This window comes from Haliotis rufescens, unplaced genomic scaffold, assembly GCF_023055435.1.
Source record: "Haliotis rufescens isolate VD_foot unplaced genomic scaffold, xgHalRufe1.0.p SCAF_5, whole genome shotgun sequence".
Taxonomy (NCBI): domain Eukaryota; kingdom Metazoa; phylum Mollusca; class Gastropoda; order Lepetellida; family Haliotidae; genus Haliotis; species Haliotis rufescens.
The window spans coordinates 60368230-60381017 of NW_025964223.1; the positions used below are offsets into that span (position 1 = coordinate 60368230).

The following is a 12788-nucleotide window of genomic DNA, read 5'->3' on the forward strand; positions in this document are numbered from 1 at the left end:
ACCACCAACACTATAGATGACCGACCACGTAGTAGACCAAGGGTCACCATCCGACGTCAGGATCGTCAGATTGTGCGACAGCATCTTCAAGATCGCTTTGTTACTGCTGTGGAAACTGCTCGACAGACCATGGGGACACACCAGCGACACATTAGTGCGGACACCGTGCGTCGACGATTGACGAGCAGACACTTCCACTGTCACAGGCCACACCGAGGACCCATTCTGACACCACGTCATCGCCGGGACATCGCCGTGCCCGGCAACACAGCACCAGCATTCGCGCCACCAGCAGTGGAGAAGAGTCCTCTTCTCAGACGAGAGCCGTTACTGTATCTCAACAGCAGATGGCAGAGAGAGAGAGAGAGGTGGGGGGAGAGTCTGGCGAAACGTTATTCGGATGCTTGTGTTGTTGAGAGAGACTCGTGGGGTGGTCCGAGCATCATGGTGTGGGATGGAATTGGTCTTGCACAGAGGGTCGGCCTTGTGGTCTTCCAGAACATCGGTCCAGGGAGAGGCATTGTGTCACAGCAGCTCGGTACATTGATCAAGTCTTGAGACCACACCCCATACCTCATTTGGCACGTCGCCGCAACCACGAGTTTCAGCACGATGACGCCGGTACCCACACTGTGAGAGCAACAAGAGACTTCCTCCAGCAGAATGGCATCAGAACCATGCAGTGGCCTACCCTCAGTCCCGATTTAAATCCCCTTGAGCATCTGTGGGACGAGATTCAAAGACGGCTGAATGACGTCCGACCAAGGACGACAACTGCAGCTAAACTGCGTCAGGCGTTCCTCAGAGTGTGGTCTCAGGTGCCTATGGCCTTCATCAACCGCCTCATCCATTCCATGAATCGACGTTGCACGGCAGTCATCAATGTACATGGCGGACACACGAGATACTGACTTGTGATGCCATTCACTCGGAGACTAGTGTTGTGTTTCACGTTAAGAACATTTGACACTTTAATTTCAACCTTGATGATCAGTTTTGCCAAGTTTCATCTTTTTAATATGTCAAAGTATGCTTACAGTGTTTGGACAAATAAGGTTTCTCATATATTTATCCATGGTGACGTTTCTTTTGCGGTTCAGTATTTATAGCTGAAAAAAGCTAACTCTGAGTCGACTCGAACGAACGACATGCGCACTGTTCAGCTGACTCATTCTGTAAACTTTGATAAACCTGCTGTGCTATAAGTGAGGGCTGCATATGAGCGACTCGACAGTTGTACTCTGTCTCGCTCTCGTGTCGGGTTATAGACGGATTGGAAACTAGCGTAAGACAATGTGGGAGTGTGGAGTTACAACAGTTGCCTCATTTCTAGCTGTTGTGCTGGCTGTGTCGTGGCTGTTGACGCGGCGGCGTTCTGGACTTCCCCCAGGGCCCCCTCTCCTCCCGTTTTTGGGGAACGCCCTGTCTATGGGCTCTGATCCCCGGGTCACGTTTAAGAACCTCCGACAGAAGTATGGCGACATCTTTAGTGTGTATGTCTTCCACCAGCCCCTCATAGTCCTCAACGGCTACAATGTTATAAAGGAAGCCATTGTCAAGAACGCCGACGTCTTCTCAGATAGACCACATTCTTTTATAACTGAGTTTGTAGCACGGGGAAAAGGTACGTTCTATTTATATTTGAGCCTAATTCAAGGTGTTGTAATTGTGATTCTAAAAATTCATTAACACTTCTGATCCGATTTCAAACATGGCCGCCACGACCGCCATGTTAAAATGTTAATTGTGCCAATTACTATCATTCCTGAATGCATCATCATAAAATGTTTTATGAAGTATTAAGTAGGCGGTAAGCATATGTTACCACGTGTTGGTTTGGATGTTGACTTTAAGAAATGCCAGTTTCATATATGCAGAATAGTAGAGGTTTTTGCATATGTAAATTGAAAAAAGAAACTGTATGTAGTTTTTATTGATTTTAAAAAGGATTTTCATTATGTCAACTGAGCAAAGCTATGGGCATTATTGTCTTCCTATGAGATAAATCGTAAAATGTTGGGGGCGTTACAGAGTGTATGCCAATCAGTTAAAGCATGTGCTAAATGTAATAGATTCCACGAATTATTTGGATTGTCCATTTAAGTTGTCCATCGTTTAAGACAAGGTTGTATGCTGGGCCCTATGTTATTCTCTTTATTTACAAATGAATTAGCTACAGATGTTATGGCACGTGGAACTCATGGGATTCAACTCTATCCAGATATAGTAGAAGTATTATTATTGTTATTTGCTGATGATGTAATTATGATCACTGATAATGTATGTAGTTTACAGCGTCAGATAAGTATTCTAGATTCTTAGTCTGTTAGATTGCAGATAAGTGGGGAATGACTGTTAACTTACAAACATCTGATGCTGTTTTAGAAGAGGAGGAAAATTTAAAATAAAGAAATACAGTAAACTACGGTTATAACGAACACGCTTATAACGAACTGACCGATATAACGAACTTATTTTTAAGTCCCGGCCATTTGTTGTATATATGCTGCATATATGCCTATAACGAACTACGGTTATAACGAAGTAAAATTAGTGGTCCCTTTGAGTTCGTTATAACCGTAGTTTACTGTATGGTATTTTAGAGGACAAGTGCTAGAGGTTGTTAATACTTATAGATATCTCGGATTAGTCTTCGCTTGTAAGTTTAGTCTAAGTAAACCTGTGCCTGATCTAGCTCAACGTGCTAAATATGCTTTATTTGGGCAACTAATTACAACTAGAAAAAAATGGACTACTGCCTTAGAAGTATTCTTTAAGTTATTTAATTTTCAGATAAGTCCGATTCTTTGTTTGCATCTGAAATTTGGAGGACAAATAGGTTTGAGAGTATAGATAAAATCCACCCACTGCTTGCACTAGTCCGGACTAATGCCGACTAGTGCTAACTCACTGAGATCCCATGCCGCAGTGTAACATTAATAACCCACTCAGACACAGTGTACTGACTCCGAGCCGACCAGTCCTTGTTTTATCCAATTAATTTCTCAAGGCAGGGTAACAAGTACCATATAACGTCTTTTGGCATGACATGGCCCGGGATCGAACCAACGACTCCGCTCTCCGGGCGGACGCTCTATCTACTAGACCACGGAGGCGGTCAGATTGCCTATAATATGGAAATTAGTTTTGTTACTTTTATATATTATCATAGGCTTATAGGCTTCAAACTCATCTATATGTAGTAGCTCCTCTGCAATATCCCAATCAAATAACTGCTACTCTTAACACTCAGTACTAACTGCTAGTCCTACCATCCTATCACCATCTGCTTATACCTTATATTCCAACCATCCTATCACCATCTGCTCATCCCTTATACCCCAACCATCCTATCACCATCTGCTCATACCATATACTCCAACCAACCTATCACCATATGATAATTACCATTTGTTCACATCTGCATATACCTTATACTCCAACCAACTTTCACCATCTGCATGTACCTTATACTCCAACCAATTTTCACCTTCTGCATATACCTTATACTCCAACCAACTTTCACCATCTGCATATACCTTATACTCCAACCAACTTTCACCTTCTGCATATACCTTATACTCCAACCAACTTTCACCATCTGCTCATACCTTATACTCCAACAAACTTTCACCTTCTGCATATACCTTATACTCCAACCAACTTTCACCATCTGCATATACCTTATACTCTAACCAACTTTAACCTTCTGCATATACCTTATACTCCAACAAACTTTCACCATCTGCATATACCTTATACTCCAACTAACCTTTCACCATCTGCTTATACCTTATACTCCAACAAACTTTCACCATCTGCATATACCTTATACTCCAACCAACTTTCACCATCTGCATATACCTTATACTCCAACTAACCTTTCACCATCTGCGTATACCTTATACTCCAACAAACTTTCACCATCTGCTTATACCTTATACTCCAACAAACTTTCACCTTCTGCATATACCTTATACTCCAACAAACTTTCACCTTCTGCATATACCTTATACTCCAACAAACTTTCACCTTCTGCATATACCTTATACTCCAACAAACTTTCACCTTCTGCATATACCTTATACTCCAACTAATCTTTCACCATCTGTCCCTCCCTGCTATTCCAACCAACCTTTCACCATACTCTTCCAACTGCTACTCCATCCAATCTTTCACTATATGGAGTTTAATGAAGTGACCACGAAATTTCATTTGGAACCGACGGCATAAGATGGACGTTTCAAACGTTAAATTCACCGCCATCGAATACTCAATAAAACAAAATGGAAATTAATATTGACACGGAGAATGTGGACAACTAAATTAAATCTGTTCTGATAATATTGACCAAACTTAATTTTCATTTCCCGTAGTATCCATTTCACCAAGCCGAATGGCAATTTGGGATGGCGAAAATAAAAGATAAATATCACGAAAAGTATTCACGTGAAGTGAAGAGTCCAGGAGATGTCCGTTCTTCGAAGCCTATTTAATCAACCTATCAGACTGAAGCACACACTTCCATTTTTAAAAAGAAATTATTGATTAAGGTTTTGGAAAATTGGAACTTCCCGTGCTACATGTTTCACAGTAAATATTTGGAGCGTTCTTGTATACGCTTCAAAAGCGATTTTTGGCTTTGGTTGTTATTTGATAAGAATTCATTTGGCAGGTTCTTCCAGTGCAAGTAAACTGGCGTCTTCTTATTGTGTTCGTAAGCACTAATCCTGCTGTGTTTTATCCATGTGAAGAGCTTAGAGCCGTAAGGGTCAATGTCATGTGGAGTCCATTTTGAGAAAAGTATTAAAAACTATAACGTTATGCCTGCCAATGAACATTTTTTATTAACCGACAAATTCCTAAACACATTCTGACAGCAGAAATAAATTTTGCTATCAAAAAAAAACATACAAAAAAGGAAATAAACTTTCGTTTTTAATTTGTGTGAGGGCAGAAAGGGTCAATGTCTGTATTTTGGCTCTTTTTACCCTCAGGCATTTGCATGGAATTGAACATGTGAGATTGATAAACAACTACCGAAAGCATAATTTTGAAGCTCTTGTAAATGATTTAAACTAATGCTAACTTTGTTGAAATAGTTGACACATAATAATAATGTTTACAAACTTTCAAAACCTCTTGAACACACTAGTATCAACCACACACGGGAATGAGAGCTGAAAGGGCCAAAATATAGCAAAGTGACCTTGGCCCTTTTGGACCTTGACTTTGGCCCTTTTACAGAATTTTAAGTAGCAATGTTTAAAAAAACAATTTCAATTAAACATACAATAATTTTCCTACAAGTAGACAAGAACTCATAGATGTTATTTATGCAATAACATGCAAAAAGAGCCAAAGTGCATTTTGGACCCTTTTGGACCTAAGCTCTTCATCTGTGTTTTATTTTGTCGTGTTGGGGGGCTTTTTGCTATTATGGGTACCAGGGGGATTTGTCATCTTCTGATGACTCTTGTTATTGACTAAGGTTTCAGTCTCGTATACCGCTATCAAAGCGATTTTTTGGATTTGGTTGTTATTTGATATGATCATTTGGCAGGTTCTTCCTGTGTAAGTAAACTGGCGTCTTCTCATTGTGTTCAGGAGCACTGATCTTGTACTCTATCCACGTGTTATCCACGTAAGGCACGAGTGGCCAAGTCCTCTAGGAATGTTTCCCTTAGGCATGCCACAAACCTATTATATGATGGCAGTTTCGAATCCTAGATTCGCCCAAACTGTGTTTCTATGTTTGTCAGCACCCTACCGGTACACATGGGTTTCACAAGGACCTGCTCCCACATCAAGCCAACACGCCGTGATATATCTGAAATACTGTTGAAAGCGGCATCAAACCCAACTCGCTCACTCACTATTTTTGTCATGTAAATGATTTTGTTTATTGTATTCTTCAAATAGGAGTTATCGGAACCTCCGGGGAATTGTGGCATGAACAGAGGCGATTTGCTCTCAACACTCTGCGAGAGTTTGGGGTGGGAAGAACCGTCATGGAAGACAAGATAAACCAGGAAATCGCAGAGTTTGTGGCAGCCGTGGAGGAAGAGAAAGGCCAGGGTTTTGACATTAAGCGTCTTGTGCATAACGCTGTGTCTAATGTCATCTGTTCCACTGTCTTTGGCAAACGTTTTGAATATACAGACCCTCTCTTCGTCACATTCCTGACAGCAATGGAAGAGAATTTTGAAAACACCACAGCAGCTGGGTTATTGAACATTTTTCCTCTTGTTCGATTTTTGCCTGGAGATCCGTTCCGGTTCAAGAAAACCATGAACAATGTCGATATAGTGGACAATCTTCTGATTGATCCTTCAATTAAAGATCACATAAACAATCACGATGACGACAACCTGGACGACTTCATCCACGTATACCTGAAGGAGATGCGACTTCGCCAACAGAAACAAGACACCACCACGTTAGACTGTAAGTTGTAATTATGGTATATACATTATGCATTTCCATAAGTCAGGGTTTTGTTGGATATTTACCGTCTATGATTTTAGCTCGCATGGGAAAAAATGGCGTTATTGCCTCTGTTAACATTTTAAATACAAATTATATCAGTACTTTTTCTTTGTTGATTCTACATATCGAAATAACCGCTCTTAAGAGCACGAACTTGTTTGTGACATAAATACTATGTACTCGTGTAGGGTAAGGTAGATGTCATTCAAAACTTCTTCAAACATAGGGTTCTGTAATGTCTCATTGTATAGGTACATTCAAAAATGTTTTTAGCTCACCTGACTGTACGTCAAGTGGACTTTAGTCGACGTCCATCTTCCCGAGGCAAGAGGGTTAACTGACTTTAAAAGTCCAGTTTCCACCCTTGCCGAACTAGGCTGGAATTACTGGGCTCGATCGTAGCGCCACCAGTGGCTATTACGAGTTATGTCCTTTCTATGCCTCCCCTATTGACCAATCAGATTCAACCTCTCGTATCATTTGCATTTGCTTCAAACAAAACGGTGGCGCCCAGTCAAGACGATCTGATTGATAATCAAGATATATATTGTGATAAAACGAGTCTTACATCGCGAAGTGCATCAAATCACGTGAGCACCTCGATTAAAAGCATGAAAACAAATAGAAATTATCTGTTGACAACGAGTTAGCGGTGCACATGCTTTGCAAATCTTGCAGTCGACAGAAATCTGCATGACACTTTACGATCCGGGTTTCGATTTCTGTGCGCGATTTTGATTGGACTATGCATAGACTCGTTAGTCCAGGCAAAATGTAACTCCATAATATCAGCCTAGTTCGGCAAGGGTGGAAACTGGACTTTTATAGTCAGTTAACTCACTTGTCTCGGGAACATGGTCGACGTCATGGTTCATGTTGTCGCCTGTAAACATCTTCGTGTATGTGTAACTAGAAGTGGGATTCAACAATATTTTACTTATTTATTTGACCATAGCACTTTAACAGAGCTTCTCAATTCTTTCTAACTACATTTCCTCGCATTGTAAACATCATCTAATCGGTAACCAATGGGCCAGTGACGGTTGTAATTCATATGCTTATTGCCACTAATCATGTCATCTGAACTTGTTCAAGAGGTTTGAACCGCAGCCATGATGTAAAAACTAATTATGGTTAAAAATCGGCTATTCTGGCTCATGGGGTTGTTCTCGGTATTGGACAGCTTCACCCAAACGTAGCCGTCCCCAACAACAATGTGTGCCTGCACGTGAAATCATAGACTGTGACGCGGGAACCGATTTCCATTGTAATCAGTCTCGTTGTTGTCTCTGTCACGTAAACGTCTTGTGTTCGTACCTCTGTGTTGCATATATGTAGTTAGAAGCTGGTTTAAATCCACATCTGTTTTCGCAATATTTTAAGTTGGCTTCGATTTGGCATTTGTGTTTTGGCCGTGTTCTTAAATTCAACATGAAATGTTGGCCCTGTAAACATTATTCTCTGAATTTGGCGAACCGAGGAAGCCAATCTTTCTGTTTTTGCATATTTACCTTTCAACATGAAATTCGTGGGAATATGATTGTGTTGTTTCCGTCTTTGTATGTGTCATGGTACATCTGTCACGAAATAGTTTGAACACGGCACTGACATTTGGTTCCTGTTGGCAGTGGAGAATCTGGCTCGGACCATTGCTGATCTGTTCGTTGCTGGCACAGAGACAACGGCCACCACAATACGCTGGACACTGGTCTACTTCCTGAACTACCCGGATGTTCAGGAGAAGTGCTTTCAAGAAATCCAGGAGAACGTTGGTCAGAGCAGACGGCCCTCCATGAAAGACAAGACGAACCTTCCCTACGTGGAGGCCACCATTATGGAAGTGTTGCGATATGGTAACATTGTCCCTACTGGTGTCCCTCACGCCGTTCCACATGATGTCCAGTTCAGAGGCTACACCTTCCCAAAAGGCGTCACAGTTATCACGAACCTTGATTCAGTCCTTCAAGACCCGGATTTATGGAGAGACCCGCAAACTTTTAGACCTGACCGTTTCCTTGACGACGCAGGCAAGATTCAAAAGAGGGATGAATTCATCCCCTTTTCTCTGGGTGAGTTACAAAAACGTGACACATCTTAATCCATAGAGACTGCCTCCGTGGTCTAGTGGTAGAGCGTCCGCCCGGAGAGCGGAAGGTCCCGGTTTCAATCCCCGTGTGCGTCATACCAAAAGACGTTAAAAGATGGTACTTGTTGTAACCCTGTCTGGCGCTCGGCATTAAGGGGTTAAAACAAGGACTGGACGGCTCGGTGTCAGTATACTGTGTCTGAGTGGGGTATTCATGTTACACTGCGGCATGGTATCTCAGTGTGCTAACATTATAAATCGGCATCAGTCCGGACTAGTAGAAGCAGCCACACACACACACACGCACGCACGCACGCACGCACGCGCACATGCACGTCGCTACACAAGTGCAATAATCTTGGACGCGACGTTAAAACCAATTTCACCTCACCTTATCCATAGACTTATAACGCCTCACATGTACACATACACGCACACGCACGCACACAAACACACATACGATATTGACAATGTACTTTCTGTTGACATATTTCAAGGTCGAAGAGTTTGCCTGGGGGAGTCGATGGCCCGGATGGAGCTCTTCTTATTCCTCACTACCATGATCCAGAGGTTCCAGTTCCTCCCGGTGGACGGCCAGAAGCCGCCATTAGATGGGAAAATGGGAATTACACACATGCCACAACAGTTCCAAGTAAAAGCTGTTCCCCGGAACTAATACTGTTCGGATCAGTATAGGGGTCACAGTCAACAATCTCAACAGGAATAGAAAGTAACACCCTATAAATATTTCAGTTGGGTTTAACGCTGCTTTGAACAGTATTACAGTTACATCACGGCGTGGAAACCTGGGGGTGGGGTGGGGGCAGAAGTGATGCAGGTCTTAGACGTTTACTACTTCGGTGAAACCCACGAGCTACGGTATGGTCCTGACAAACCTAGAAACATATTCAGGGCGAACCAGGACTCGAACCCATAATCATATTAGGTTTTTGGCGTGCTCAAGGGACGCAAATCTACACAGCCAATCGCGGCACTTTAGACGAATTGGCCACAGCTGATTGTGAAAGCGTAGCCTATTGTAATACTATCATTGAAACAGTGTATGCTGTTGAAACGATTTAACAAAACGATCAGCATAGTATTTGTATCAACATTAGACGAGAAAATATAAATTCATATGTGTACCCTGTTAGTAATTGTGTTTGCGGATGCGGTGTCTTGTATCAATGTAAATGTAGTTTAACACGCACTTTTTCTTGTGCAACATGTTTTCTTTGTTTTTATGGTATATGTACATACGAAATCATTATGACGATATTTTTTAAAAATTCCTAACCGCCCTAGAGTGGTGTACATGCCCTAGAGCGCTTTGCACCCGCTTGTTGCCGAAAAGCAAGGTTCCAGTCTCGCTCTATCCACCTTTTTCCGCATATCGCATTTCGCTGTCGGTAACCGTTGACCTAATCCGTCTCACAGTCCCTGAACCATCTCATTTTCCGCCCAGCCCTTTCTGTAATGCAAAATCCCCAAATAAAGCAAATCTACGTTTTCCGCAGGTTCAGGATCTCCCATCTCACTGGGGCTCCTTTTCAATATATCTCTATCAAAATTATATATTTTCTGAGACCAAGCGTTAGTCTAGCGTTGACACAGAGTTCTGCCTGTCGAGAGAGACGGGGACAGGCCATCAGCAGATCGCTATGACGAAGGCATAAAGCACTTTGTGACAGCATGATAATTGGCGGGTCAGGCTACTGGAATAAACATACAGTACGCTGAAGACAAGGGCGGTAACTCTTATAGACAAGTATTGTTCATGGCTACATAAAACATGCGCACTCACAACGTTGTGGGTTTCAATTTTAATAATATATGCATGTCTCCACTGATCTCGTACATTATAAGATGATATGACAACAATGTAACTATTACTTTAAAGAGATTAATTATGAAAAAGATAACCTTGCTACTGTAGATTCCCTTCTATCCATCAGGTTTACCACTATGATTGAGTCAACATTATACATCTTGTTCCTTGGAAACAATAACATATGTTTCAGGAAGTCATGGATGTAAAAACATATTGCTAGTTTTATTTTTATATGTTTGTTTTCTGCTTTGATATTACATAAATATTTACACTCGAATGTGTCATGTTCTTATTCCTGATTCTGAAGGTAGCACATGATAATTACAATTTGCTTTACCTTCCGGACTACATCTGCACTTTATGACAGTTTGTTTGTTTGTTTGTTGTTTAACGCCGCACTAAGCACTATTCCCGCTATATTCCAACGGTGAATATAACACGCAGAAAAGAATCTCTGTCGATATAAAACGCCGATTACAACCAACTGTGACTAACACGCAGATTACAACCAACTGTGACTGTAACACACAGATTACAATTAACTGTATGTATAACACACAGATTACAACCAACTGTGATAACACGCAGATTACAACCAACTGTGACTGTAACACACAGATTACAATTGACTGTATATATAACACACAGATTACAACCAACTGTGATTATAACACGCAGATTACAACCAACTGTGACTGTAACACACAGATTACAATTAACTGTATATATAACACACAGATTACAACCAACTGTGATTATAACACGCAGATTACAACCAACTGTGACTGTAACACATGACAATTACAATTAACTGTATATATAACACACAGATTACAACCAACTGTGATTATAACACGCAGATTGCAACCAACTGTGACTGTAACACACAGATTACAATTAACTGTATATATAACACACAGATTACAACCAACTGTGATTATAACACGCAGATTACAACCAACTGTGACTGTAACACACAGATTACAATTAACTGTATATATATAACACAGATTACTACCAACTGTGATTATAACACGCAGATTACAACCAACTGTGACTGTAACACACAGATTACAATTAACTGTATATATAACACACAGATTACAACCAACTGTGACAATAACACGCAGATTCCAACCAACTGTGACTGTAACACACAGATAACAATTAACTGTATATACAACACACAGATTACAACCAACTGTGACTAACACGTAGTTTACACCCAACTGTGGATATAACACACGGATAACAACCAACTGTTACTATTACACAAAAATAACAACTAACTGTGACTAACACGTAGTTTACACCCAACTGTGGATATAACACACGGATAACAACCAACTGTTACTATTACACAAAAATAACAACTAACTGTGACTAACACGTAGTTTACACCCAAATGTGGATATAACACACGGATAACAACCAACTGTTACTATTACACAAAAATAACAACTAACTGTGACTAACACGTAGTTTACACGCAACTGTTGATATAACACACGGATAACAACCGACTGTGACTATTACACAAAAATAACAACTAACTGTGACTAACACGTAGTTTACACCCAACTGTGGATATAACACACGGATAACAACCAACTGTTACGATTACACAAAAATAACAACTAACTGTGACTAACACGTAGTTTACACCCAACTGTGAATATAACACACGGATAACAACCAACTGTTACTATTACACAAAAATAACAACTAACTGTGACTAACACGCAGATTACACCCAACTGTGACTGTAACACACAGATTACAATTAACTGTATATATAACACACAGATTACAACCAACAGTGATTATAACACGCAGATTACAACCAACTGTGACTGTAACACACAGATTACTATTAACTGTATATATAACACACAGATTACAACCAACTGTGACTGTAACACACAGATTACAATTAACTGTATATATATAACACAGATTACTACCAACTGTGATTATAACACGCAGATTACAACCAACTGTGACTGTAACACACAGATTACAATTAACTGTATATATAACACACAGATTACAACCAACTGTGACAATAACACGCAGATTACAACCAACTGTGACTGTAACACACAGATTACAATTAACTGTATATACAACACACAGATTACAACCAACTGTGACTAACACGTAGTTTACACCCAACTTTGGATATAACACACGGATAACAACCAACTGTTACTATTACACAAAAATAACAACTAACTGTGACTAACACGTAGTTTACACCCAACTGTGGATATAACACACGGATAACAACCAACTGTTACTATTACACAAAAATAACAACTAACTGTGACTAACACGTAGTTTACACCCAAATGTGGATATAACACACGGATAACAACCAAC

At 40.7% G+C, this 12788-nt stretch overlaps 1 protein-coding gene across 1 annotated transcript; it reads left to right on the forward strand.

Annotated features, from left to right (window-relative positions):
* The first annotated feature begins 1169 nt into the window (after nt 1–1169).
* Nucleotides 1170–10680, forward strand: LOC124140344 (cytochrome P450 2J6-like). The gene is made up of 4 exons (XM_046507880.2): nt 1170–1624; nt 5923–6447; nt 8118–8558; nt 9073–10680. Exons 1-4 carry the CDS (start codon nt 1294–1296, stop codon nt 9249–9251), a joined length of 1476 nt encoding a protein of 491 aa, XP_046363836.2. The 5' UTR covers nt 1170–1293; the 3' UTR covers nt 9252–10680.
* The last annotated feature ends 2108 nt before the right edge of the window (nt 10681–12788 follow it).